Source organism: Drosophila elegans, unplaced genomic scaffold (assembly GCF_018152505.1).
Source record: "Drosophila elegans isolate 14027-0461.03 unplaced genomic scaffold, ASM1815250v1 contig_468, whole genome shotgun sequence".
In the NCBI taxonomy this organism is placed as follows: domain Eukaryota; kingdom Metazoa; phylum Arthropoda; class Insecta; order Diptera; family Drosophilidae; genus Drosophila; species Drosophila elegans.
In genome coordinates, this window is record NW_024545855.1 from 214,751 (window position 1) to 240,081 (window position 25,331).

General features: G+C 45.3%; 9 protein-coding genes across 15 annotated transcripts; 3 read left to right on the forward strand and 6 right to left on the reverse strand.

Moving 5' to 3' along the window:
• Positions 1 to 92: 92 nt before the first annotated feature.
• On the reverse strand, positions 93 to 4,069 carry LOC108148980. Its single transcript, XM_017276321.2, has 7 exons — positions 2,811 to 4,069; positions 2,098 to 2,753; positions 1,852 to 2,037; positions 1,217 to 1,792; positions 633 to 1,154; positions 409 to 579; positions 93 to 342 (listed from the first exon to the last, which is right to left on the reverse strand). Exons 1-7 carry the CDS (start codon positions 3,978 to 3,980, stop codon positions 189 to 191), a joined length of 3,435 nt encoding a protein of 1,144 aa, XP_017131810.1. The 5' UTR covers positions 3,981 to 4,069; the 3' UTR covers positions 93 to 188.
• Positions 4,070 to 4,152: 83 nt separating this feature from the next.
• LOC108148475 (pyruvate kinase) lies at positions 4,153 to 7,155 on the reverse strand. Of its 3 annotated transcripts, XM_041708979.1 has the most exons (3): positions 6,964 to 7,155; positions 5,047 to 6,911; positions 4,154 to 4,800 (listed from the first exon to the last, which is right to left on the reverse strand). In XM_041708979.1, the coding sequence occupies exons 2-3, from the start codon at positions 6,738 to 6,740 to the stop codon at positions 4,197 to 4,199; spliced, it is 2,298 nt and encodes a 765-aa protein (XP_041564913.1). In that variant the 5' UTR covers positions 6,741 to 6,911; positions 6,964 to 7,155; the 3' UTR covers positions 4,154 to 4,196. The 3 variants fall into 3 exon arrangements, with proteins under 3 accessions (XP_041564912.1, XP_041564913.1, XP_017130996.2); XM_041708978.1 differs by lacking the exon at positions 6,964 to 7,155 and having other exon boundaries at positions 4,153 to 4,610; positions 4,857 to 6,845; XM_017275507.2 differs by having other exon boundaries at positions 4,154 to 6,911.
• Positions 7,156 to 7,648: 493 nt separating this feature from the next.
• Positions 7,649 to 13,176, reverse strand: LOC108148844 (pyruvate kinase). 3 transcript variants are annotated; one of them, XM_017276127.2, is made up of 4 exons: positions 13,033 to 13,176; positions 8,226 to 9,615; positions 8,005 to 8,161; positions 7,649 to 7,915 (listed from the first exon to the last, which is right to left on the reverse strand). In XM_017276127.2, exons 2-4 carry the CDS (start codon positions 9,592 to 9,594, stop codon positions 7,903 to 7,905), a joined length of 1,539 nt encoding a protein of 512 aa, XP_017131616.1. In that variant the 5' UTR covers positions 9,595 to 9,615; positions 13,033 to 13,176; the 3' UTR covers positions 7,649 to 7,902. The 3 variants fall into 3 exon arrangements, with proteins under 3 accessions (XP_017131616.1, XP_017131613.1, XP_017131615.1); XM_017276124.2 differs by lacking the exon at positions 13,033 to 13,176 and adding an exon at positions 10,947 to 11,191; XM_017276126.2 differs by lacking the exons at positions 7,649 to 7,915; positions 13,033 to 13,176 and adding an exon at positions 10,947 to 11,193 and having other exon boundaries at positions 8,001 to 8,161.
• Positions 13,177 to 13,654: 478 nt separating this feature from the next.
• On the forward strand, positions 13,655 to 14,778 carry LOC108148845 (probable DNA-directed RNA polymerase III subunit RPC6). Its single transcript, XM_017276128.2, has 3 exons — positions 13,655 to 13,754; positions 13,815 to 14,211; positions 14,273 to 14,778. The coding sequence occupies exons 2-3, from the start codon at positions 13,819 to 13,821 to the stop codon at positions 14,759 to 14,761; spliced, it is 882 nt and encodes a 293-aa protein (XP_017131617.1). The 5' UTR covers positions 13,655 to 13,754; positions 13,815 to 13,818; the 3' UTR covers positions 14,762 to 14,778.
• Positions 14,779 to 15,003: 225 nt separating this feature from the next.
• On the forward strand, positions 15,004 to 16,643 carry LOC108148932 (zinc finger protein-like 1 homolog). The gene is made up of 5 exons (XM_017276250.2): positions 15,004 to 15,271; positions 15,335 to 15,446; positions 15,515 to 15,708; positions 15,765 to 15,966; positions 16,249 to 16,643. Exons 1-5 carry the CDS (start codon positions 15,170 to 15,172, stop codon positions 16,533 to 16,535), a joined length of 897 nt encoding a protein of 298 aa, XP_017131739.1. The 5' UTR covers positions 15,004 to 15,169; the 3' UTR covers positions 16,536 to 16,643.
• Positions 16,628 to 17,696, reverse strand: LOC108148931. The gene is made up of 2 exons (XM_017276249.2): positions 17,108 to 17,696; positions 16,628 to 17,044 (listed from the first exon to the last, which is right to left on the reverse strand). Exons 1-2 carry the CDS (start codon positions 17,694 to 17,696, stop codon positions 16,722 to 16,724), a joined length of 912 nt encoding a protein of 303 aa, XP_017131738.1. The 3' UTR covers positions 16,628 to 16,721.
• Positions 17,697 to 17,701: 5 nt separating this feature from the next.
• Positions 17,702 to 18,347, reverse strand: LOC108148933 (biogenesis of lysosome-related organelles complex 1 subunit 5). Its single transcript, XM_017276251.2, has 3 exons — positions 18,268 to 18,347; positions 17,937 to 18,208; positions 17,702 to 17,872 (listed from the first exon to the last, which is right to left on the reverse strand). The coding sequence occupies exons 1-3, from the start codon at positions 18,287 to 18,289 to the stop codon at positions 17,702 to 17,704; spliced, it is 465 nt and encodes a 154-aa protein (XP_017131740.1). The 5' UTR covers positions 18,290 to 18,347.
• Positions 18,348 to 18,907: 560 nt separating this feature from the next.
• LOC108148848 (bifunctional arginine demethylase and lysyl-hydroxylase PSR) lies at positions 18,908 to 20,536 on the forward strand. Its single transcript, XM_017276132.2, has one exon. It carries the CDS (start codon positions 18,998 to 19,000, stop codon positions 20,225 to 20,227), a length of 1,230 nt encoding a protein of 409 aa, XP_017131621.1. The 5' UTR covers positions 18,908 to 18,997; the 3' UTR covers positions 20,228 to 20,536.
• A 522-nt stretch (positions 20,537 to 21,058) lies between these two features.
• LOC108148849 (GTP-binding protein SAR1b) lies at positions 21,059 to 25,129 on the reverse strand. Of its 3 annotated transcripts, none has more exons than XM_017276133.2 (6): positions 25,049 to 25,129; positions 24,208 to 24,338; positions 23,390 to 23,509; positions 23,258 to 23,323; positions 21,759 to 21,994; positions 21,059 to 21,683 (listed from the first exon to the last, which is right to left on the reverse strand). In XM_017276133.2, the coding sequence occupies exons 2-6, from the start codon at positions 24,248 to 24,250 to the stop codon at positions 21,567 to 21,569; spliced, it is 582 nt and encodes a 193-aa protein (XP_017131622.1). In that variant the 5' UTR covers positions 24,251 to 24,338; positions 25,049 to 25,129; the 3' UTR covers positions 21,059 to 21,566. The 3 variants fall into 3 exon arrangements, with proteins under 3 accessions (XP_017131622.1, XP_017131625.1, XP_017131624.1); XM_017276136.2 differs by having other exon boundaries at positions 25,054 to 25,073; XM_017276135.2 differs by having other exon boundaries at positions 25,000 to 25,070.
• Between the last annotated feature and the right edge of the window lie 202 nt (positions 25,130 to 25,331).

Genomic DNA, 25,331 nt, shown 5'->3' on the forward strand with positions numbered 1-25,331 from the left:
TAAATATATTTAACTTATCATAACACTTAAAACCGCATTGTTCAAAGCCTACCAACCAAAATAATTGTATTTCTAGTAAAAGCTTGGTAAACTTTATGTTTATACTTTAATAAAACATTTTATTTTATACAAATACATTTGTACTTGGGTTCCTCAAGGCATTTGTGAATTGCATTTTATATAACGATTTACTTTTTTGCTAAGTGCTGCTTGCAATACTCCCAAATAAAAAGTGATCCAGTCACATGGACATTTAACGAGCGCACGAAACCGAACTGAGGAATTTCGACAGCGTAGTCCAAGAATCCAATAAGATCCGCCGGTATTCCATGCTTTTCATGCCTGAGAGATTGAAATGATTAATTTTAACTATGTACATATATAAAAACAAGAAAATGCGTAACACACCCCAACAATAAAATGCTCTTCTTGGGAAACTTAAAGTCAACAAAGTTTGTGCTGTGTGCTGTTTGTTCAGCTCCAACTATTTTATATCCTTCCATTTGCTTGTCCAATAGAAATTCAGCAAGAGTTTCCGGTTTTACCTCGACAATGCTTAAAGTTTTCTCGGCTGTCATGCTGCAAGATATTATTTAAATTGTATGATCTCACTTGCATCGCAATAAACATACCTTAAGTTAGTAAAATCGCTTTTCTCCGCCTGCGATTTCAGGCCCAATATCAGCGTCTTAACACCCAGCACTTCACAGGTGCGCGCCAATCCTCCCAAATTGGGCAGCTTGTCTATGAGGGAAGCCACCACAATTAGCTCATTCTGATCAGAGGCTGTGCTCGCATCGACAAAGTCACTTTCCGGATAGATATCTCCAATGGGATTCATTTTCCTCTGCACATTTCCATTGCATGCACCCGAAGGCGAGGCCATCTCAGTTGTCAATCCTGACTTTTTCGCTTGAAAAGACTGACGTGCCCGCTCAAGTTTCATTCTAAAGTGAATTCTACAGCTGACAAAATCAATGTTTTCATCAAAGGGTGCATTAGTCATCCAGAGAATGGCGGCAGAAATACTCCTAGGGCATTGTAAGCCCACTTCCGGTAGCAAAAGTCGAGCTTCGCTTTGGAACTCATCCAATTTGTCACCCAAAGTAACCTCGATGGAGTGCTTCAGTGCATCAGCTATGGGCATTGGAATGCTAAATGTATACATATCATTAAAAATAATCTATAAACTATTTTATAGTAATCAGTACTTTACCTACTTAGTTCGCATTTAGTACAAAGGCGATACAGGACCAACTGGGCCAACAGTCGAGTCTGAAAATTCGCACCCATTGTGAGTGGTATTAGAACGGCAAAGATTTCGGATAACTGCTCCACTTTTAGACTTTCCCAGCGAGACAGGCAGTAAATATGCACAACAGAGACAAGCGACATTTGTTGACTGGGCTTCAGAGTTGGCAGCAGTTTTAGTTGTTCCAGTAACGGATCGATAATGGGTAACATCTTGGCCACAAGGTACTCGTACATGAAGCTTATGTTTGGCTGATCACTGGAACACAAGGCGGCCTCCCATAAATCACTCGACCATTTCCAACGATCGCTTAGGTCGAGAAGTGCTTTGGCGATTCGCATTTTCATCCTATGTTCCTTGCAGTTGGCAAAATAACGTGGCTTCTTTCTGGACAGCTCGTTGTTCATGCTCAACAAATCGTCACAGATGCTACTCACATTCAAATCTTTGTACTTATTTGCATAGCGAATAAATTGCATTCGGGTCCAGGCTTCCGCAACTCCGATCTGAGCGAATGTAAGCTCGAAAGCGCGTTCTATTCTGCGGGGTTAGTATATACATTAACGATATTTGAATACTTCTACGATTCTTTTTCTTACCTTGCGTCGCCAGTGGTGGTTTCTCCTTCCAGCAGCTTTTTTAGGACAAAAGAGGACGGTGCTTTAATGTAATCTTCGCAATTCATGGTACCCAATAAGAAAGTGTTCTTTTGCAAAACATCCACCACGCATTTCTCGTACTCTTCTGCAGAAAGACTGTCTGACGCGTATAACAAGATTGCTTGCCTTAAAATAAAGATTAAAATAAGTAGATGATAAAAAACTTGGTTCATGTTTTGCACTCACGTTTCCTGACACTTAAGCTTTCCCAAGCGGGAAATTAGAGCGGGCAAGACATTCGCCTCCTCCACTTCTAGGGGTTGTTTATGCGTGGACAAAAGAATTGACAACACTAAAAATGTATCTTCAGTTCCCTGGTCCAGCAGTTCCAAGGGCTTTAGGTTCAACTCCTTCAATTTGTTCCAGGTTTGTAGATTAAGTCTAACAAACAGATCCACGCAGTGCTCGCGGACAAAGGACTTCTCCTCTCTGGTCTGGCAATCCAAGCGATCAAGCAGGTGTTGCCGCAATTCCTCCAGACTGACACCACTCTGCAGCAATGATGTATCCACGTTATATACAGACCGATAGAAACTCAAGAATATTTCGGGATTATCCAGCTGACGGTGTAAAAATATGGGTAAAAGACGCCACCAACCATGTTGGGATTTCGGCACTGTCGTTAATTTCTCCAAAAAAGCAACGAAAACATCCAACTTATAGTCCATTTGAGAGACAATCTCGCAGCAACGACTGTTGAAATTACCAATATGCTCCACCAAATCGCTGCAGTTTTTGATTTTAATTTGAAGTCTATGGTGGTCAACATATTTGTCAATGGTATTGTACAAAGACTCAATAAAGAGAAGGTAATCGCCCAAAGACAGACTGTCAATTGTGGCCTGTAAAAGAGGTCAAATCAAAGAATATTTATAAATTACGTTCGCAGGTAAACTTACACTTAACGAATAGTTTAATGCCTTGATGGCAGCATATCGCAGAATAGTATTTTGCAGGGCGCGAATGCGGGCACTTAACTGAAAGAGCAACCCCTTGGAAACCACGGGCAACGGTTCTATTCCCCAGCCGGCCATCCAATGGAGCAATGGGACACAATGCCATGGAACACCAACCAGAGCCTCCAGCAAAGATTCCGGCTGAGATTCCCTTACGAAGTTTTTTATTTGCTCTCGAGTGAGGCAATCGGGCACCTCCGGATTGTAAAGCTGCGTTCGGTTGGTGGCGGCCAGGAATTCGGGCAGCAGATTGAAGCGGGACAGCTGACTCAGGCTGGAGTGCGACAGGAAGTACTTGAGGGTCCAGCGCAGCACGAGGATGTTGTTGTCGCCCAGGAGGCGTTTGCACAGAATCCTTAGCCAGGCCAGCCAATCGTTACTCAAGTTACTAGACATCAAGCCCAAGCGTGGCAGCAGGGTGCTCAAGGTGGGCAGCACCAGGTGTGACTGCTGCTCCTCGAGGTTTTCCATGATGCCCACATAGGCGCTCCACTGCAGTTCGCTGCACTGCAGCGCAGCCATCACTTCCTTGTTCTCCTGCAGCTTGTGCATAAGGAAATAAGCCGAACGGCGATCCTCGCGCACTTCGGATTGCAGGAGATTCTGGGTGATAGCCAGCAATTCTGGGCCGCAATCCGGGCCCAGGTTGTGTAAAAATTCATCGAAGAGATGGACCAAGATCTGGGCCGCATGAGGCTGGTTCTCATTGCTCTGGCTCAGCGACCAGAGTTGTTGCAGCACGAACTTGGCCTCGATGCGCGGGAACTTCCGGATATGGAGCTGCACGCACACCAGCAAGTTGGCCACCAGTTGCCGCCGACTGACTGAATCCTCTTGGCTATCTGCAATCACCACGGAGACGAGTTTGTGGAATACCTTCGGACCGAAGCGTACGTTCCACTTGCAGTTCGTCTGCAGCAGATTGTGGATGCACTGCAGCACCCGCTTCAGCGCCAGTTCGTTGTCCTTGTGCATGTGCACCAGATCGTACAGCATGTCGTCCAGTTCGGCGATCTCGCCCAGCAAATTCTGGTTCTGAATGTACGAATCCACGGCCTGGACAACCGCGTGGGTCGCCGTTGCCGTGGTGGCTCTGGTCGTGGGCAATGACATGGTAGTAGATCCTCCCGACGCAAATGACTCTATAATGCGGGACAAGCTTTCACAATAAAACGAAATAGCGAGATTTGTTTACTTGGTGCAATCCGATAAATGTGTTATCGATAACTTACCTTGCCGGCTTAACCTTTATGTGAACAAGAAAATACTAGACTTTATTCGATTTAATTTTACCGTTAAAATTATATAAAAAAAAATCTTGTTTAAATCTTATTTTTTTCCATTGTTGAAAGAATCAGGATCCTTGAGGGAGTCTTTTAGCTTTTTGCACACTGATTTCAAAATCCTGTCTGCTGATTCAGCTTGTGCTTTTTTCTTTTCATCCGCCAGTTTATTGCAAATATCAGCCTCTCTTTTTCGCTTTCTTTCGGCCGCAGCCTGTTTCCACCTTTTCTCCATTTCTGCCAATTCCCTTTTTTTCTCTGCTTTTTTGCAGTTTTTATCCTTCTCAATCTTTTTCTTTGCTTCACACAGCTGCTTGCAATTAACGAGTTCCACTTCCTTTTTCTTATCCTCCTCCAATCGCTTTGCCTCTTCAGCGGCTTCCATTTTGGCCACTTCCTCCTCGATTATCTTGAGCTCCGCCTCATTACTTTTTTTCTCTTCAGCTAACTTGCACTTTATTTCTTCTTCTTGTTTCTTGCACTTTTCAGCTTCCTCCTTTTTTTTCTGCTCTTCAGCTAGCTTACACTGCATTTCTTCTGCCATTTTATTGCACCTCTCAGCTTCCATTTTCTTATTTTTAAGTTCAGCTAATTTGCAGATCTTTTCAAAATCTTCTAGACTTTTCTTTTCTTCAGCTAATTTGCAGCACCTTATCTTGAGCTCCGCCTCATTCCTTTTTTTCTCTTCAGCTAACTTGCACTTCATTTCTTCTTCTTGTTTCTTGCACTTTTCAGCTTCCTCCTTTTTTTTCTGCTCTTCAGCTAGCTTACACTGCATTTCTTTTTCCATTTGATTGCACCTCTCAGCTTCCATTTTCTTATTTTTAAGTTCAGCTAATTTGCAGATCTTTTCAAAATCTTCTAGACTTTTCTTTTCTTCAGCTAATTTGCAGCACCTTTCCAATTCTTCTCTCCTTTTCTTCTCAGCTGCAAGTCTTTCTTCCTTCATCTGCTGGCATTTCGCGGCCTCATCGTCTTTCTTCGGACATTCTTTCTTCGGGCAAATCTCTAGCCTTTCTACGGGTTTCTTACATTTTTCGGCCAGTTTCTGCTGCTTGCACTCCTCCTCTTCGCGCTTTTTTCTACATTCTTCCGCCTGTTGGAGCTTTTGACAGGACTCCTTTTGAGCCCTCTCCTTGCACCGCTGTTCAAGCACTAGTTTCTGGCAAAGCTCCTCCTGATCCCGTTCCGCCTTCGTCTGCTGCCGAATGGTGAAGAGTCGGAAGGTGATCTTGTCCGCCGACATGGCATTCACCAGCACCACCGATCCCTTGTGGCCCGGCTCCAGGATGTCCATTTTGGCCATTAGTTTGAGGCCCGACTGCATGATGCGTCGGAAATTGAAGCTACCCAGGACCATTTCTTCGACGAGCAATGGGTAAACGCCTCGAAAGATCAAGGATTGGGCTGCCTGGGACTGGCAGCCGGAGAGCATTACAATGGGACAAGGCGGCCGCATGTGGCTGAGCATCTGTGCCACCATAGAGCAGGGACTGGCCACCACTATGGCCCGGGCCTGACCCACCGTGGCCGCCTCCGCAATTGCTGTGGTCACTGCCGAAATGTGATCCGCGGCAGTGGTCCGGATCTCCCGCTTTAGGCTGTGCTGCAGGGTTTCGTACCACAGAACCGCCTCGACCTTGGCACAGATCCTGGCCATGCACTGGACACACTCCACCGGGTACTTGCCCTTGGCCGTTTCGCCGGACAGCATTACGGCATCGCATCCGTCGAAGATGGCATTGGCCACATCTGAGGCTTCGGCACGAGTGGGTCGCGGCTTTGAGATCATCGACTCCATCATCTGGGTGGCACAGATCACCGGCTTGCCCACCCTATTACACTTGGCCACGATCGACTTCTGGGCCAGCGGAACATCCTCCGTCGGGATCTCGATGCCCATGTCGCCACGGGCCACCATTATGCCATCGGATTCACGGATAATTTCGTCTATGTTGGCCAAACCCTGTTCGTTCTCTATCTTGGCGATGATTTTGATGTGCTCGCCCGTAGGTCCCAGTGCCTGGCGAATCTCCTTCAATGCCTTGGCATCGCGGATGAACGAAGCGAATATCATGTCCACCTGCTGTTCCAGCCCGAACTTGAGGTCACGCTTGTCCTTCTCGGTTACGGAGGGCAAATCCACCGGAATGCCCGGCAAATTGATGCCCTTGTGGGAGCCCAGCCTACCACCGTTCTTCACCTGGCAGATCACCTCGTCCGCCTTCGATTCCTGGACCACCAAGGCAATCAATCCGTCGTCGACAAAGATCCGATTTCCGGGCTTCACGAGTGCCGGTAATCGCTCATAGTCCACGTAGATCGTCTCCCCGGTGCACTTCTCCTCCAGCTCCTTCTTCGTGCTCAGCGTGACCTTGTCGCCGGGCTTGAGCTCGATCTCGGCGGTGTCACTACCGCCGGCCAGCTTTCCCGTCCGGATCTCCGGACCCTTGGTATCCAGGGCAATGGCCACGGGTCTGGGCAACCCCGTTTGCTCCACATACATGGCAATCGCTTTTCGTGCCGCCTGGATCGCCTGGCAATGGTACTCGTGGCTGCCGTGCGAGAAGTTCAAACGCACCACCCGCATCCCCGCTCGGATCAGCTCCAGGAGCACTTCCGGGCAGTTGGACGAGGGTCCAATGGTGCATATAACTCCGCTGAGGGGCACACTCAGTGCCGGGGCTTTGTATTGCAGTCGCGACTGGTAATCCAGCTGGGAGGCAAAAGGTCCGCGATCCAGCCGGAACTTCGGCACATCCTGGCGGGGATTGGTTAGAAGGTGCCGCAAGGCGAAGCCACCGACGACTCACCTTCTCCTTTTTGCACTTGCTGGCATAGCGGCGAGATCTTAGGTTCGACAGGCAATTGGGACATGGTCGTACCACCCAGAGGGTCGCCCTCTGGCAAAGGATTTTGGCGTATGGATTAATTTTGATTAAATTTTGAGAAACCGAAAAATCAAATGTTTGAAAATGAAACCTTTCAACATAAATAACAAAACAAACTCAATTTTTCAAGAAAAGGTCAAAAAGTATTTAAATTAAATATCGGTACACCCAAAAAAAAATGTTCTATAGAAGCATTTTATTACATTTTGAATGAGGCTGACATATATATTTAATAAATATTTAGGAACTACTTTGAAATTATCACAATTAAAAATAGCAAAAAGAATTTTTGTTTAAAGTTGGAAGATTTTTTCCCCAATGTATAATCAAATGTGTTAAAATATTATTTGTTGGCCAGATACAGTGGCCTGTGATTACACGAGGGTTCATTTTTTTCTAGATTGGATAAAAAAAGAGTTGAGTGAGGAGCTATTGCAAGCAGCAATGTCAGCTATAAGCCATCATTACCATTCTCGACACGACCTTAGTGAGTATTGAGCAGAACAACATGATCACTGATCACATTAAGATATAATGGAATAGGTTATTAAATGTTTTCATGTATTCAATGAAATTTATAGGATAAATTCTCTTGAAATTCCATACATACATAAATACAGTGATGACTTTATTATAACTTTCGAAGAAATCTATATTGTTCAACAATGGTATATTATATGTGTGTGTCTGTTTGAGGCCCTGGAAGGCCTTCGGCGCTTTCGACAGCGGGTCCAGCAGCCTCCTGCAGTTTCCAATATTCCGAATATTGTGTAATTAATAAATTAACTTGGTTATTAACATTAATCAACGCGACGCCCACGACAGCTGCGACGCATCCAGGTACTTCCTGAGCGGCAAAGTTTATTCGACGGTGCTGGAATGATAGATTAATGTGGAGTTGGAATTTATATCACATAGATCTGCATAGATCCAAAGATCAACTTGCTTAAATTTGAAACTTACACAATGCGGATGGTGTTGGTGAAGCCGGAGCCCTGCTTCCAGCCGGTGACCACCACGACGGAATCGCCGGTCTTGATGAAGCCGTTCTTCTTGCCCACGGATAAGCCGAACTGCACGCGCACATCCACATCCTTCAGCCAGTCACTAAGAGCGGGTTCTGCAAGCACAAGTCATGTTTAGCATGGGGAAGATTGAGAGGATGGCTCAACACCGAGACTCACCCTTGTAGATGAGTGGCACCAGGCCACGGTAGAGATGGGCCTGACGGGCGGTCTGCGGGAAACGGGTGACCGCAATGATGGGGCAGCGTGGGCGGTACTTGCTGACCTGGAAGGCCGACTTGCCGCTGGTGGTGATCACCACAATGGCGGCGGCCTTGGCCTTGGTGGCGGCCTCAACGGCAGCGATGGCAGCGGCATGGGCAGCATCGATGGTGGAGGCGCCGCGAACCAGGTCGTTGAAGAGGTTCTGGTGCCAGAGGGCGGCCTCGGCCTCCTTGCATGTCTTGGCCATGGTCAGGACGCACTCCAGCGGGTACTCGCCCTTGGCTGTCTCACCCGACAACATGACGCAATCGGCGCCATCGAGCACGGCATTGGCCACATCGGAGATCTCGGCACGAGTGGGACGTGGCTTCTTTACCATGGACTCCAGCATCTGGGTGGCGCAAATGACCGGCTTGCCGGCCTTGTTGCAACGGGCGATCATGGCCTTCTGGGCGAGGAACACCTTCTCGGCGGGAATCTCAATACCCAAATCGCCACGGGCCACCATGATACCGTCACCGGCCTCAATGATCTCGTCCAGGTTGTGCATGCCCTGCTGGTTCTCGATCTTGGAAATGATCTTGATGTTCTTGCCCTTCTCGCCCAGAACCTTGCGGATCTCGGTCAGAGCGGCGGCGTTACGGATGAACGAGGCGAAGACCATGTCCACCTCCTGCTCCACGCCGAACAGCAGATCGCTCTTGTCCTTCTCGGAGACGGCGGGCAGATCGACGGGCACGCCGGGCAGATTCACGCCCTTGCGGGAGCCCAAAGAGCCACCGTTCTCCACCTCGCAGGTGATCGTGTCCTTGGACACCTCACGCACGATCAGTGAGATGAGGCCGTCGTCGACGAACACCCGGTTGCCGGGCTTCACCACGTTGACAATGTTCTCGTAATCCACGTAAACCACCTCCAGAGAGCCCTTCTCCAGGAAGTCCTTGTTGGTGGACAGCTTGATCTTCTCGCCCTTCTTCAGCTCAATCTCGGCGGTGCCGCTGCCTCCGATCAGACCGGTACGGATCTCGGGTCCCTTGGTGTCCAGGGCAATGGCCACGGGGTGCTCGTAGCCCAGCTTCGCCGAGTAATTCTTCACCGCCTGACGCACATTGGCCACGGTGGCGGCGTGGTACTCGTGCGATCCGTGAGAGAAGTTCATGCGCGCAATGTTCATACCGGTGGCCATCATCTTCTCCAGCATCTCCACGCTGCTGGAGGCCGGTCCAATGGTGCACACGATTCCAGACAGACGGACATGGGGCACTGGCGAGTCGAACTGCAGACGGCACATGTGCTCCAGTTGGGTATCAGCTCCAGCGGCCATGTTTTGCGGTACTTCGTTGGGCTGGAAATAGTTAATTAATTGATTAGTAAATAACCGATTTTATAGAATAAACAATTTTTGCTAATAGTGATAGCTTACAAAGTAATACAAAGTAATAATGCAAATTCTTCAAAAAAAATTTCACGATTGTTTTTATAATATTCAATGTATGATAAGCCTTATTTAAATTGGCGTTTAATAACTTTGTTCAGTTTCAACTTAGATTTGTACTAATGACATTTTAATTTTATTTGTTTAATGATATTTTCAAGTTTTAGAGCCTTCTGGACATTTTAGCTTTTAGTTTGGTTACCGCCACAAATGAATAATGTGACTCCAGTAATCAGCAGCTTTCCATGGCAACAAGTAAGCCTTTCTATTTCACAATCAAAGAAGTTCTTGCCCAAATACCGAGTTCTATAAAATCGAAATCAACCCCTAATGACACATCGCAAGAGGGTTATGAAACTCGTTTAGAGCCCCAACAACAAAAACCAAGCTGAAAGCGTGCAAAAACTCATGATTACCCCATATCTTTATTTTTACGCATGGATCAATATATTGTTTTTATCGACCAAGTTAAAAGTTTACTACCGAATTATAAATAGAAGAAACTAAGCGGCAGGTTTTATAAGCAGGATACGAAAGCTTTAGTACTACCATATGCAGCTAAGAAAAGACGTTAGAAGTTATAGAAATTTGTATACAATGTAAACATGAAACATGAAACAAATTAATATAAGTTCGATTCTTTTTCAATGGCATGTTATTAGGACATTAAGTGATAAGTTATTCTACACCCGAAAGCAATTTGAATACAGCACGGTTGGCCAGCGCCGACATCGAGTAATCAAATACAATATTTATATCCTGACTTAAATCAATAAACTGACATTCCGCATTGAAATAAAAGCAAACATAACATTATTCAGTAGCCAATGAGAAAAGGTTGCTAAATAAGCAAGTCTTTAGTTACTATACCCGGAATATGTCGCTGCAGAATTTAGTGATGTAAACAAAGAGCTGGTACTAGAAGTGCTTGAATGGGTGGGAGTGGGTGGCCCTCGAAGAGAGGGCCGGAGAAAGGCAGAGCGGGAGAGAGTGAAAGAGTGAAAGAGAGAAAGAAAGCAGCATGCGGAAGAAAAGTGTGCAGCTACGTCGACGCCGACTTCGCTGCACCGCCGAAGGTCAGTTCTGCCGACCGCGACCGACAGAATTTTCGCAGCTGCAGTTGCATAATTTCTAATTTTTCCCCAATGACTCTGATATCGGGCTACGGGTACTAGCCAACTGATTATGTATATCTTTATGGACCAATTCAGGTAAGTTCCAGACCCGTGACATTGGCGTACCTTCAGCTGTGGGGCCTCATCGTAGATGGTTACGTTCACCATTTTGTTGCGTACCCAAGAAGGGGCAGTATGGAACCAATGGGAATCGTACTTCTGATCGAGATCGGGTTTGGGGTATAGACGACTATATCTTCCAGCTGCACAACACACAACGCCACGCACAACACACACAAAGCCGCGGCTAGCCGAGTTTAATATTTTGGCAATATTCTATCCAAGTTCAAGCCGAAAATCCGGATATTACGGAAAGCGGACGCGACGAGGACGAGGCAAAAAGTTCGACTGCCGCACAGATTTTTTTGGCAAGCGGAAAATTTCCCGAGCCGCAGCAAAAGCGCTCAGAATGTCGGTAGCCCGAAAAGAAGAGAGAGCAGAAACGCAAAACGCAGAAAAAACGAGAGAGTTTGACGTTTGGGGTCCAAAGAGGCGAGCGGCCGGCGCAACAGGCCACCCCTAAAGAGCCAACTTTCGCGAGAAGCGGTATAAAAGGGGTACAACCAAGGGTATAATCGACCATGGAATACCAGCTACCATCTAATCGCCAAACTGAAGGGCACCGCTATTGTCAGGGGTCTGCATATGCATTTCTAATCAATATGAACTTTGAGTGATAACTCAAAGGTGTGTGTTTTTGCCCTTTTAGAAGGGCACACTATTCTGATGTTACCTTGAAAGAACCAAAGAGTATCATCGCTGGAAATTTATCTCCATTATTTATTTTTCACTTTTTATATTTTAAAGAAGTTACAAAAAAAACACAAAGCTTCGTTTACTACCTTCATTTAGGGCGCTCACAAAATCGTTTATAATTTTCAGGCCTTTAATGTGTAATGTAATTTGAAAGTGTAAATTAATAATTTATAAATTTTTAAAATTTGTGAGTAAATATTTTAGGACACATTTGTAAAAAGTGAATTTTACTACATACATGCCCATACCTTAACTCCTTTCGAGTAGGGGGTGCAAAAAGTTTATCCAAAGAGCGTGAAGAGCGTGGGAAAACTGGAGCAAAGCTCCGTTGCCAGGCAAGCCGGCAGAAGGTTCATCGATACGTCGAAAGTTTAATAATTTTTGCAATTAATAACACATATGTATGTATGAGCACGCGATCGCGATGTCAGCATGTGTATGCGTCGGTAAACAAAAAACCGATCAACAGCTGTGAGATGCCGCTTATCAGCTGGCAAAAAACGAGGAAAAGAGCCCACGGTCCCACATGCACCTATTCACCCACTGTGCTGACCTTGACAAGTTAATCTCCTCCACAAAAACATCTCTGTCTCGTTCGCACCGCTATTATGCAAGTGCGTGAGCATTTGAATAGCTTTTCTTTTATCTTTCTCTCTCACACGCTTATCGTGAGTAACACGCGCAAAAAGCGTGCAACGAAAGCTTTCTAATTCTTAGCTTTTGTCGTCGGAAAACGCATGAGAGAAAACTTCTGAAAGTGAAAGTGCTTTTCCAGAGAATATACATATGTAATGTGTATTATGTCTGTGTATTTAATGCATTTGCCCTTGAACTTGTACAGGAAAGGTCGTTAGCATCGTTACTTTTGGTTGTTCTGGAATACAACAACCAAATGCTTATCAGTACAACACCGAAATAGCAACAAAGTATTAAACAAATTCCGACAACCCGGCACAGACGAAAATTATGCGAAATTACTCATCGCAGCTTGCTCCCATTCTGTTCGTCGTCGTCACAGGGCAATTAAACAATTGCGATAATGGAATTTTACAGCAGTTCGAGATTATTATTGCTGCATTTTTTTCCTAATGGCGTGTTTTATACAGTGTATGTACGTGTGAGGGTGTGGGTATCCGTATGGAATGACTTCTATTTCACCTTTACACATTCCGCTAACGAGACGTTTTTGCTGCTGTATGGGTGTGCGAATTTAATTTGTAAGTGTGTTTGTGAGGCGGCAAACTCAATTCTACATAATGTGGAGAAATTGCTTGCATCACGAACAACAACAACAGCAGATGTCTTTACCGCGAATTTACTTAGCTTTATTCACCGCGATTTAGCTTAATGAGATGATGTTCCGGTTGAGGTCACCCCGAGATGATCTGATATTTACCTTCTTGGACAATAAAGGTGAACTCGCAGAGAGATGTATTTGCTCTTCCTGTTTTGGAATTAGTTTAATTCAATTTAAATGCACAGGCAGCGAATACTCCAATCAGAAAAGCCGTTCGACCAAGATCAATTGAAAAAAACTTTTGTGCTCGGCTGGAGGTGGCGGCTGTTAGTTCGACTTTTTCCTAACATTTCTCTGTTAGTTCGACGTCTTGCTAACATTTCTCTGTTACAGGTAGAGAAGTGTCGGTACCAACATCGTTGTTTTCAAAAAATCGGTTCCATCAAAGACAACGACGTCGTTAATATAAATGTAGGAGTTGACAGAGCATAGATTTGTGGAATCAAAAAATGGACGGAAAAATCCAAAAAAAAATCCGGAAAAGTACTACAGTAATACAATGTTGACTACAAGTATTCCCGGTCCATTTATATGCAACTTTTGTTGAAGGCGGGTTAAAATGAAGTTGTTTTTCCTTTCGTCACCAAGCCCAGCTGACAAACAGGACCGACTGTTCGTCGACCTGAGTGCTGGGCTAAAGCAAAAACTAATTTATAGTTGCTTATGGCTTACGGGTGATCAAAAAAACAATATTGGAATCATTCCAAAACCATTTAAATAATTATTAGTCCGACAGGCGCTCATCCCTAGTTTTTACGATCTTCTTCTTACTACCGCTTGCCATTCGCCCGGAGTCGTTTGTTTTGGTTATCATTTTTATGGTAAGCGTGTTGGTCTTTTTATTTAACTTATTTATTAATTAAAAATACACCTTAATTTAGCGACATGGCGACGGAGGTGTCCCAACTGTTGCTGGCGGTGATCCAGGGCATCCCAGCCGGCGCCAACAATGATGACCTGACCAAGGCGCTGCCCGATGTCTCGGCTGCCACGCGGGTGGAGGCTTTGAACATACTGATTCAGCAGGGCGGCGTGGAGATCCTGAAGAAGGGCGAGAAGCTGGTGTACCGCGCCAAGGATCCGGAGAAGAAGAGCGCCTTGCCCAAGGATGCGGACAACGAGGAGAAGGTGGTCTACGGAATTGTGGAGGAAGGCGGCAACAAAGGCAAATGGATAAGGGACATACGCATGAAGTCCAATCTGAACATGATACAGCTCAACAAGATCTTGAAGAATCTGGAGACCAAAAAGCTGATAAAGGCAGTCAAGTCCGTGAACGTAGGTTACATGATTTTGTATCTCAACTATTAAGTGATGAAGCCGAATAATTAATTTACAGGCCAGCAAAAAGAAGGTTTACATGCTTTACAACTTGGAACCAGATCTATCCATCACAGGAGGAGCTTGGTACCAGGATCAGGACTTCGAGGTGGAATTTGTGGACGTTCTCAATCAGCAGTGCCTGCGGTTTCTGCAAATGAAACGAGACAGCGCGGAGAAGAAGCGCGAAGGTCCTTTGGCCTTCAAGCAAATGTCCTGCTGCACGGTCAATGAGGTACAGAAGTTCATCTCGGATCTGGGCATCAGCAAAGTTAATCTGGCGGAGGCCGACCTGGAAACCATCCTAAAAACCGTGGTGTACGACGGCAATGCGGAACGGGTGCGTCAGCAGGATGGATCCCATGTCTATCGGGCTGTCAACTCTCCACTTCCACCCACAGGTCTGGTGCAGATGCCCTGCGGCATTTGTCCTGTGATCAAGAACTGTTCCAATTGCGGCGATGTTACTGCTATAACTTGTGAATACATGCGAGATTGGTTAGATTAAAAAGGTATCCAAAAAAAGTTTTTTAAATTTGGGTATTTTTTTTTTTAATAAGTTAACACTATCATTGGACCCACTTAGTTCAATAGTGCAGAAACAATATAAAAATGTAACGGATATTTTAAATCCACAAAACCCGACCCAAAAGTTATACCGTAAATTGTCATTCAAAGTGTTTCCCCGTTACGATATTCACTGTGACATTCGTCAGCTGGTTGCCATTCGCCCAGAGCGCAGGAACCAATACGTGGCTGATGAATCTGTGAATGCCACCTCGAAAATTCCGACAAAAGCTGCGAAACGACATAAAATTTAATTTAATTCGGGGTTTTTTTTTTTAATATGCTATAGCTGTCCCCAGTGCGCCAAGTGCAATTCCTTCAGCGCCTTAGGAAGCCCGTGTTCGTAGAAATGGGTCTGTGCAAGTGCCCCAAGCGACTGGTGACCAACCAGTTTTGCTTCGAGCACCGCGTCAATGTTTGCGAACATTGCATGGTGCAGTCGCATCCGAAGGTGAGGATCCCCTTTAGTCCGCTTATTGGATGCCTAGCTAACCTCCTTGGCTGTTCCTTTCAGTGCATTGTGCAGTCGTATCTGCAGTGGCTGCGGGACAGCGACTACATATCCAATTGCACCCTGTGCGGCACCACATTGGAGCAGGGCGACTGTGTGCGCCTAGTCTGCTACCGTAAGGATTACACAGCCTCCGGCGAAGGCAGGTTTAAGTTACTGATGCCAATATCCTGCCATTTACAGACGTTTTCCACTGGGACTGCCTGAATGCCCGCCAGGCCGCCCTGCCTGCCAACACAGCGCCGCGGGGTCACCAGTGCCCCGCCTGCAGCGTGGAGATCTTCCCCAACTCCAACCTGGTCTCACCCGTGGCCGAGGCCCTGAAGAACTTTCTGGCACAGGTCAACTGGGGCCGGAATGGCCTGGGACTGGCCCTGGTAAGCTTTGAAGGACTCTTAACCTTTCCTTGACTGAAACCCATACTCCCACCCAGCTTTCCGAGGATCAAACCAGCAGCCTGAAGGCCATTAAGCCAAAAGTGGCCAGCCAGGCGGCCGTCAGCAACATGACCAAAGTCCATCACATCCATTCCGGAGGCGAGCGGGAGCGCACGAAGCCAAATGGCAACGATGCCTTGAGCCCACATTCCGTGCTCCTGATGGACGCATTTAATCCGCCCAGCGCGGGCGACTATGGTGCGTAAGATAGTCCTATTTGATAAATTTAATTCTTGAATCTATTTTGATTGCATTCGAACAGAAAAGTAATCTGCCTAATTAACTAAGGGCTTAGTTTTATCAGCTCTTAAAGTTTATTTCTATTCTTGTATCTCTGTGCAAATAAGCTTTTTATTCTTGAATTTGATGTTACTCAAATGTTTACATTTTATGATTATCAAGTATCAAAGTTTATAAGCTTAGAAATACCTTGTGTTCAATCGTTAACCGTTTTCTCAAAAACTTTTACTCCCCCAACAGCCAGCAGCCGTCGACCGTTGCTGCCACGTCAGTCGCCCATTGGCGGTACGGATCGGGACGATAATAAGTACCAGCGCCGCACGCCAGCGGAGCTCTTCTCGCGCTGGACACGCCGTTTCTATGCGCCCTCCTCCCGGCCGCCTTGGCGACGCACCTGGTTCCTGGTGCTCGCCGGCATCCTGGCCTTCGTCTTGTTCGTCTACCTGATGGCCTGGCTGGGACGCGGTGGATCCGACGTGGACGAGGGCTGGAACAACCCCAACCCGCAGCCGAACCACTACGAATAGGGATGAGCATGCATTATCGAAACAAGCATACGTAGCATATAACCGATATCCGAGAACCCCCCCGTTTCCCGAAAGAATAAAACTTTTACAGCTATTTATATAACCTAACATTGCAACGCGAAATAATACAAAAGAATGTGTGTGTGTGTGTGTGTACATAAAGAACGATTTGAAGTCCTTAATTATCTAGTCAGCATGGGGTTTTAATGTCTGGACTTGGCTTCCCTCGCCCGAGGGTTTAACTACCACCTTGCGCTTTACTGGCGTCGCTGCCTGCTGCTTGCGTTTGGGTGCATCGAGCACTTCGTCATACTCGTGAAGCTTTTTGGCCAGGAAATACATCTCAGCAAGGGCTATGATGAGAGCCACAATCACGCCCAGCAGAATGCGAAATCCAAAGGGCAGAGGCCCCACCATCAAGTTGACGCCAAAGAAACCAAAAGTAAAGCCAGCGGCCACGGAGAAGATGAACTGCACGACGGCAATGATCTGCTTATTGAGGCTCTTAACTGGAACGCAGGATAAGTGTTTAATGAGAATGACCAAAGGGTTTGAGTTACACTTCCACTCACTCTGATAGGAGATTGTGTCTTCGGGGTAATGTTTCAGTCCGGCATCCACGTTCTTGGTCATCTTAAGGTAATCCCGGTTGTGCTGCTCCGCACGCAAACGCTCGCAGCGGGCTTCCAGCTCCGGATTGCGAGGCATCATCTCGTTCTCTGGCAGAATAAGTTCACAGGACTCAATCAGCTGATGAAGAAACACAAGGCAATGGTCCTGGCGGCGCAGTTCCACTAGAGTGTTATTTAGCCAATGCATGTCGCTCAAATAGAGAAACGTTTTCTTCTCCGGTGTTTCTTCGTCAGTATCTTTCTCATCTGCGGTATCCGGCTTGGTCTTGGCGGGTTCTTCGGGCGCAATAGTTACGTTATTTGTAAGTTTTTTCAGCAGAGATTGGTCGATGACTGGACGTTTGCAAGCAACGTCTTTATCCTTGATTATCCGCGTCTTGAGGGGCAGTGTGAAGCCCTTTTGCTTCATAATCTTGGCCACATTTTCGGTAACCTCCGGAAAGTGCTCCTTCTGAGCGTCCAGAAATTCCAGAAGCTTCTTCGACGGCACCAGGCGCACTCGGGGGTCCACGATCGTTGACTTCAGCATGGTTTCTACTTGGCAATGTTCAGTTTCAACTGAAGGTCCGAGTAGAGTTCGGCGATTTCCTCCTCCTTCTCCTCGAATGAGTTCTCGATGCGGCGATAGCCGTGTTCCAAATTGGTCAGAAACTCCGCCCGGCGTTGCTCACGTGCCAGTCGCGCCTCCTGCAACTGGGTGCTGGCCTGGAAACCGAGAAAAGGGCAATTAATCAATGATAAAGGGCTGAGATTACGGCGACCCACTAACAGTTCGTTCCACTTTCGCCTTCGCTAGCAGTGCGTTGACCTCGTCCAGCAGATGATTGACCTCCGTGTCCAGTTGGCCTAAGTTCTGCGTTCCCGATGCAATACACCGCTCCGAGAGGTCGTATTTCAGGGATCCGACTGTCTCGGTGACCTGGAAAAGTTTCTCCACTTCGCTGTCGTTGCGCCGCACCTCGAAATTCTCCAGGAAAGACTCGATCTCGCCGTTTACAAACACACGATGGTCTAAAATGCGAAGCGGCACTTTGTAGAGCTCTGTAGAAAGTGGGAAAACTCGGTTACTATTGTTTTTCCAACCGATTTTAAAAAACTACCTCGTCCGACTTGGCTTATCATTATTTTTTCCACCGACAGCTGTCACATGAGGGCAGTGTTGGCAAACGTTCTAATATGTTGTACTTTGTTTAGGTACAATGTAATTGACAACATGTTTACCTAGATTACAAAAGATTATTATTATAATGCTAGAAACCAATAATAAATTAATTTAATTAAATTAAATTAAAATCAACATCCCAACATTTTCTCGATTTTTTTGGAACCTTTTCTTGGCTTCCTAAACAGAAATACAGGAATATAATAATTATAAGATTTCTTAATAATATTGTTTTTCAATGATAAAAAAAATCCAAAAAAGAATTAAAAATACATTCAGTTATGTTGTCGTTATTTAAATTTTAATATATATTTTAAAATAACGAATATAACTATTTTGTAATAAGATATTTCCAGAAACGGCTGGTCATGTTGACGAATTAAATTTTCAGCCGCGAGTATTTTTTTAAATATATATTATAATAATAAAATTTGTAAAAAGAAAGTGGGTCGTGCCTTCCATCACCCCTAAATATCCCGCCCCTTGGAAACCCCTGAAAAGGGCAAAAAAAAAGCCCTACTTTGGCGGCCAGCTGAGTGACCAGGTGTCGCATAACCACGCGGTAGCGGTAACCCCAGACTTTCCTCGCCTGGCCACACTGCACTCACGTTCTCCACTTGCTGCGTTTTCCAGGAGCCGCCCGACGAAAATTGGCCAATTGCACCAGGATGAGCGAGGAATTCAAGCTGCCCAAGCGCTCCCGTAAACGCACACGTGATGTGAAGCGCAAGGCGCGTCCGGAATTGGACGGGGAGAATGCGTGGGTGGCGATGCGCTACTGCGAAAACTTCGAGCCATTCTGGGACTTCACGGACAACCTGGAGCGGATCGAAGAATCGGAGGTCCCGGAGGCGGAGTTCATCGAACGTTTCGAGAGGCCGTACAAGCCCGTGGTGATTCGCGGCTGCACTGACGGCTGGCTGGCGCTGGAGAAGTGGACACTGGGCCGCCTGGCCAAGAAGTATCGCAACCAGAAGTTCAAGTGCGGCGAGGACAACGAGGGATATAGCGTCAAGATGAAGATGAAGTACTACGTGGAGTACATGCAGGGCACGCGCGACGACAGCCCGCTGTACATCTTCGACAGCAGCTTCGGCGAACACCACCGGCGGCGGAAGCTGCTCGATGACTACGTGGTGCCCAAGTACTTCCGCGACGACCTCTTTCAGTACTGCGGCGAGAATCGCCGGCCACCGTACCGCTGGTTTGTCATGGGACCGGCCCGCTCCGGCACCGGCATCCACATCGATCCGCTGGGCACCAGTGCCTGGAACACGCTCCTCCGCGGCCACAAACGCTGGTGCCTGTTCCCCACGCAAACGCCCAAGGAACTGCTGAAGGTGACGAGTGCCATGGGCGGCAAGCAGCGGGACGAGGCCATCACCTGGTTCAGCACCATATATCCTCGCACCCAGCTGCCCAACTGGCCGGAGCAGTACCGACCCATCGAAGTGCTCCAGGGCGAGGGCGAGACGGTGTTCGTGCCCGGCGGTTGGTGGCACGTGGTGCTCAACCTGGACGACACCATTGCCATCACCCAGAACTTCAGCTCGCAGACGAACTTCCCCTGCGTCTGGCACAAGACTGTGCGCGGGCGACCCAAGTTGTCGCGCAAGTGGCTGCGCGTGCTGCGAGAACAGCGGCCGGAGCTGGCCCAGATCGCCGAAAGTATTAACCTGAACGAGAGCACCGGCTTCGCCTCGGACAGCTCCAGCAACTCGAGCTCCTCCTCCTCGAGCAGCTCCTCGTCCTCGTCGGAGGAGAGCGAAGACGGCGGCGGCGATTCCAACACGGACAGCGGCCAGGAGAGTCTCACTGCCAAGAAGAAAAAGAAACGACGCATGGCGGGCGGTGGCGGATCGGGGTCCGGATCCATGGGCGGATCCTCGCGCTCCTGATGCAGGGAGCGAGCCAAGCGCAAAGGCTTGCTCATGCGGCTCTTTCAACGGCAGCTGATGCTGCTCAGACGGCTGCCCCGCTGCCGCCGCAGCTAGCACTGAGATTACCATACATCATCATACGTAGCCAGGCCGTTCCAGAGTTTTGTAATATTTTTCTACTTAGACAAGACAAGCATGTTTGCAGCTCTTTGATTCCGTGCTCGCCCTCACTAAAAGCCTGCTCCCTGATTTCAATAGATGCTCCAACGTGACTCATTAGCGTAAACCTTAATTGCAAAAATAAATAAATCCAATATATTTGTAAAACGGCGCGTAGTTTCATTCGAGTTTCAGGACTTCCTTTCCTTTCCACACTAAACTAGAAATCGTAATAGAAAATAATCTTGTAAGCTTATTAAACAACACAGCTTGTAAGCCAATATTTGCTTAAAACTAAAACAAACATTGATAAGATAGTTTTTCTTCCTGTTAAAAATGCCGTCAGTAAATAAACATTATCAAGCGAATGTTCTTACCCATCAAATCCAAAAATGTTAAAGAAACAGTTACACATTTTTATTTTACAAAATTACTTTTCTCCGTTTTATTTAGAATTTTTTGCAAACAAAATGCGATTTTATATAAATTGTTTTCTCCTTCGTATTGTATAAAAAGAAACAAAGTACATTGATGACATGCAACTTAAAAATTTCAGCTAAATTAAAATGTACCTTTATCGGAAGGGGAAACGGTCGATGGAAGGTCTTGGGGTTGTTTATAATATATTTTGCAGCCGAACTAAACTATAAAGGAAATCAATAGTGATTAAATCAATTAATAATTTTTAAATAAAAGGTAGATAGCTAAATTTTATTTATGGAACAGCGTCGTTGAAAGCACATGCTCTTAAATAAATCACCTTTAATTTGCTACAATTTGTTATTCATAATTATTATTAAAAGTTTCCCTTGCGCACTCTTTTCATCCTTCATCTCCTCCTTATTATTTTATCCCGATGTTTTAGATAGAAAAGTTGTTTGCACTTTGATGTTGTGTTGTGTTTTTTTTCACGTGGTTGTGTGTGGCTGGATTAAACGGTGTCGTTTAATTACAGATGTACATTGTTTTGTTTTGTGTTTTATTATTATTATGAAATATTTGTAATTTTTTTTTGTATAAATTAGAAATTGCGCACGCAGCTTCGTTTTGCTTAAGGTCTGACGGTTTGGGTTGGGTTCATTTTCTTTTCCGTTCCTTTCGGTTCTGATTTGTTGTCGAATTATGTTTAAATTTTGTAGCCAAGTTATCGTTTTGAGTGTTGTTGAAATATGGTATGGTGGTGGTTGTTAATTCTGACTTAATCGATATACTGCGCTAACCAACGGAAACCTTCGCCATAGCCCTGTCGCTTCAGCACGGAACACATGAACAATTCCAACGGGCGGCCAGGCAAATCGGCGCGTGCAACTTTGCCCTGCAAATCAAACACACAAATCAATTATGTATTATTAACAAAATGGGTACCTTAACGGAGGAGGGTTTGGTTTACCTTGCCGGTTGTTAGCTGATACAGTCCAAACACGTTTCTCAGCTCATCCTCGCTGGCCGCGCCGGGCTTATCGATTTTGTTGCCCAATATGAGCACGGGGCAGTTGGACAGCGCCTCATCCGTGAGCAGCGAATCCAGCTCGTTTTTGCTCTCCTGGAAGCGACCGCGGTCCCAGGCGTCTATTAAGAAGACGATGGCATCCACCGCGGGGAAGTAGTCCTTCCAGACGCGTCGTGCTGTAAAAGAAAGCAACAATATAAGTTATTTTGCCAAATATAAATTCTTGAATCTGTTTTATCTTTTTTTGAAATCCTTCTATTAGTCAAAATTTTCCAGTATAAAAAATTGGTTAAATTTGAAGTTCAAATATAGTTTTATTTTATTTAAGTGGAACTGCTAATTTGTTCATCGATCAGTCGCAAAACTTTTTAAATCATTATTCCTGTTTGTAGGAAAAATCAAACTAATCTCAAAACTTAAGCCGTCCAAATTTGATCATAAATTTAGAACTTTAAATTAACAATCTATTATTTACATAACATCAACTAAACCACACAAAATGCACGTAATTCTTATCAGGCATCGGGTCTTGATATCTTTTCGCCTCTGAGACGGTGTCCGAACTTCAGCTAACTTTAGTCTAATCACGGTTACCCAGTTCCGAACCGAAAACAATCGTCACGATGACGGGCTGCACTAATATTACTAAAAAATTAAATTGCTACCTCTTTATCAATAATAATAGCCCCCTTGAAGCCATTTCAAGATGTTTTACCTATTTTTCATAATATACCTATTTATATACATATACTAAATTCACGTTTGTGAGAAAACTTGAGTTCTCCGTCTACAAAAGTGTTTTTTGTTCTCACTCAATCTTTAGCTTTTGTTTTTGTTTGTTATCTATATAGAATGTTTGCCTTCATACTTATATTATTCATAAATATTTCGCTTATAGATGCACAGTGGGTAGTGGGGTGTTAAGACTTGAATTTTTGATGTCATCGTTTGATAAGAAATTTGGTATGGTAACAAGACTTGATTAAATATTTTTGTTATATAACAGACGTGTCGCACAAATCTTTGATGAGTATTGTTGATATTATCTAAATATATAATACACTTTCACTTATCAGAGTCCTTTAGGGACTAATCTTAGGTAATTATAAAACCATATCAATGCATACATTTTTTCACTTAAATTTCAAGACCTGTTCAGACGTTAATAATTAATAGTTCTAAAACCACTGTAATGGCATTGCTTGACTGGGCGTTCAAGTGTGCGACGCTGATTGAACGCAACAAATGTAAAGAGTGTAAGCCGAATGGGTGACCCGCTGCGCTGTTTTTCATGCTGATTTTCGTGGACCTGGCTCTTTTGCATGTGTCGCCCTGTACTTTATGCATTCTGATCTATAATTAGTCAATGGGCACGTTCGGAAAATCGCAAATATTTGGATGCGCATTCTCCTGGGCTCCGGTGATGATGAGAAACTTACCCTGAGTGTGGCCACCCAAGTCGAATGTAGTGAAGCGCATGTTGCCGATGGACAGCTCTTCGGATGCTGGAAAGGATAATTGAAATTCAAATTACTTATGGAGCTGTAACTTAAGTGCTTAAAGCTACTCACTTGGGTGCAGTGTGGGCACATGCTGCGCCAGCTTATCATCTTTGAGCATATGCAATAGTGTGGTTTTGCCAGCATTATCCAGGCCCAGGAACAATAATTTGCCAGACTTTTTCCACAGACCTGAAACGAGGAATGTGGAATATGTTTAATAAGAGCCTTTGACCAAATCGTCACCAATTAAAATAGGCAGCTAAACTAACATTAGTGACGGATCACTTGTGTTTGCGCAGCCTACAGACATGAATAGTCACATTTGGGTTCAAAACAATAGCTCTACGAATGCGAATTAATTACATATTAGTTTTTAATTTTCTTTGCTACTAAATTGAACGAAAAATTAAATGCTGTAGTTCAAGGGAGAATGCTTAAAGTGTTTATAAAAAAAGTTTGCGTTATAACCTTATCTTTTGATTAGAGAGATTCCTGTTCCTGTTTAAAATTAACTATATTTATTGCTTACTTTAATCTGATGCCTGAATATAAAATTATGCAGTTAAAAGTCGAAAAATGGGATTATAGAAATCATATATTTGACAATGTTTATAACTTACAATTAAGACTATCAATCAAAGTCTCACGACTCAACACTTTCGAAGTTAATACGATTTAACTTTAAGATCTCGACATATTCCCTCATAAAGAGCTTATTTCTTTGACCTCGGCTGTATATCAGTCAAATTTCGGTTTCTTTTGTCTGGTCGTCTGGCGTTTCTGCTGCTTTGTTGGCACTTGCTCAAGAAACGCTCCCCCCAAGGCACAATGTCAGATGTTCAGGGACCTCGAAAGGCCCCTCCCGCACCCGTGATAAAGATTCTTACCCAGGTATCCCAGCACTCCGGTGAACCAGTCCCAGATGAACATCCTGCTGATTTTTTGTGGCTATCGGTTGCGGGATAAACAGAGTGTTGTGTGTTTTTTGTGGGGGGAAGAGAGCTGCTGGGCTAGACGGCTATATGGATGGGATCGAAGATATATATATATAAAAATTAGTGCGCAATTAAATTCAAGTTCAATGTCCAGCTGAAACCGCAACAACAGCAACAACCGCAGTGGCAGCAACAACAACGAACGCTTAGCTTATAGGAAATCAATTCGTCGGTATAGAATAACTTCCGGAACCTTGACACACATACACACACACACGCACACAACGGCCGGGGACCTTGCCAATATAGCTTCCTTCTAGCGGTACATTTTTCGGCCTATTATTCAGTTAATTAGGTTAAAACCTGTTCTTTGTGGACAACACTTTCTTTCTTTCCCTCTCTCTCTCTGTCCCTGTCTCTGTGTGTGTGCGTGTTTGTCAGTCGATGTGTGTCTGTGTGGAACTACGTGGTAACACGCATATTATACTTTATAATATCATTTCGCCTTTCGAGCACATTTCGTAATCACACTTTGGATCGCAGGTTCACCCGTTTCAGCCGCACCCTCGACCCGAAAAAAAACACCCAGACATCCCAGATTCAGATTCGGATTTTGCACTACGTGGACGCATTTCGGGATTTTTGATCCCGCTGCCTGTGCGGGGGTTTTGATTTTTCGGGCTTTTCAGTCCTTGCCGTTGCTGCTGCCGCCGCGCGTTTTGATCACGTTTCGCTGCTCGTTACCGTGCGGGTGCTGTGTGTTTTAATTATCAACTTAATTCGCCTTTTCTACCTCACGTTTTTATTGGAGTCAGTTTTTTCTAATCAAAGCCCCAGTGTGACCAATAAGCGGGTATCGGTAAATCCAATACAATGCAAGCGATAGTTGACCAGCCCTGGTCATTTTGGAGGGAGTCTGGCAGCGCTGATTGGGGTGGCAGCACTGGTGGAGCGGTTGGCATCTCCATTTGAAAGGTAGCCAGAAGGGCAATTCAAAATAAACTTCTATTGTACTACATAGCTTATACGCTATAAAAAACATTAAAAACAAAGGAAATAATTTTGTAAGCGAGACT

What these genes read in the sequence shown, in the direction of transcription:
- LOC108148980 (XM_017276321.2), bottom strand. Translation starts at nt 3,980, where the DNA reads ATGTCATTGCCCACGACCAGAGCCACCACGGCAACGGCGACCCACGCG. An exon ending in CATTAAACTATTCGTTAAGT is followed by an intron (nt 2,754 to 2,810) that starts GTAAGTTTACCT and finishes CCTCTTTTACAG; the next exon opens with GCCACAATTGACAGTCTGTC. An exon ending in ACTAAATGCGAACTAAGTAG is followed by an intron (nt 1,155 to 1,216) that starts GTAAAGTACTGA and finishes GTATACATTTAG; the next exon opens with CATTCCAATGCCCATAGCTG.
- LOC108148475 (XM_017275507.2), bottom strand. Translation starts at nt 6,740, where the DNA reads ATGCGGGTGGTGCGTTTGAACTTCTCGCACGGCAGCCACGAGTACCAT.
- LOC108148844 (XM_017276124.2), bottom strand. Translation starts at nt 10,988, where the DNA reads ATGGTGAACGTAACCATCTACGATGAGGCCCCACAGCTGAAG. An exon ending in ATGAGGCCCCACAGCTGAAG is followed by an intron (nt 9,616 to 10,946) that starts GTACGCCAATGT and finishes AACTATTTCCAG; the next exon opens with CCCAACGAAGTACCGCAAAA. An exon ending in GGTGCCACTCATCTACAAGG is followed by an intron (nt 8,162 to 8,225) that starts GTGAGTCTCGGT and finishes TTGTGCTTGCAG; the next exon opens with AACCCGCTCTTAGTGACTGG.
- LOC108148845 (XM_017276128.2), top strand. Translation starts at nt 13,819, where the DNA reads ATGGCGACGGAGGTGTCCCAACTGTTGCTGGCGGTGATCCAGGGCATC. An exon ending in AGGCAGTCAAGTCCGTGAAC is followed by an intron (nt 14,212 to 14,272) that starts GTAGGTTACATG and finishes ATTAATTTACAG; the next exon opens with GCCAGCAAAAAGAAGGTTTA.
- LOC108148932 (XM_017276250.2), top strand. Translation starts at nt 15,170, where the DNA reads ATGGGTCTGTGCAAGTGCCCCAAGCGACTGGTGACCAACCAGTTTTGC. An exon ending in TGGTGCAGTCGCATCCGAAG is followed by an intron (nt 15,272 to 15,334) that starts GTGAGGATCCCC and finishes TGTTCCTTTCAG; the next exon opens with TGCATTGTGCAGTCGTATCT. An exon ending in GCCCAGCGCGGGCGACTATG is followed by an intron (nt 15,967 to 16,248) that starts GTGCGTAAGATA and finishes CTCCCCCAACAG; the next exon opens with CCAGCAGCCGTCGACCGTTG.
- LOC108148931 (XM_017276249.2), bottom strand. Translation starts at nt 17,696, where the DNA reads ATGCTGAAGTCAACGATCGTGGACCCCCGAGTGCGCCTGGTGCCGTCG. An exon ending in AGACACAATCTCCTATCAGA is followed by an intron (nt 17,045 to 17,107) that starts GTGAGTGGAAGT and finishes CCTGCGTTCCAG; the next exon opens with TTAAGAGCCTCAATAAGCAG.
- LOC108148933 (XM_017276251.2), bottom strand. Translation starts at nt 18,289, where the DNA reads ATGATAAGCCAAGTCGGACGAG. An exon ending in GATAAGCCAAGTCGGACGAG is followed by an intron (nt 18,209 to 18,267) that starts GTAGTTTTTTAA and finishes CACTTTCTACAG; the next exon opens with AGCTCTACAAAGTGCCGCTT. An exon ending in AGGCGAAAGTGGAACGAACT is followed by an intron (nt 17,873 to 17,936) that starts GTTAGTGGGTCG and finishes CTCGGTTTCCAG; the next exon opens with GCCAGCACCCAGTTGCAGGA.
- LOC108148848 (XM_017276132.2), top strand. Translation starts at nt 18,998, where the DNA reads ATGAGCGAGGAATTCAAGCTGCCCAAGCGCTCCCGTAAACGCACACGT.
- LOC108148849 (XM_017276133.2), bottom strand. Translation starts at nt 24,250, where the DNA reads ATGTTCATCTGGGACTGGTTCACCGGAGTGCTGGGATACCTGG. An exon ending in CTTGGGTGGCCACACTCAGG is followed by an intron (nt 21,995 to 23,257) that starts GTAAGTTTCTCA and finishes TTTCTTTTACAG; the next exon opens with CACGACGCGTCTGGAAGGAC. An exon ending in ATCAGCTAACAACCGGCAAG is followed by an intron (nt 21,684 to 21,758) that starts GTAAACCAAACC and finishes TTTGATTTGCAG; the next exon opens with GGCAAAGTTGCACGCGCCGA.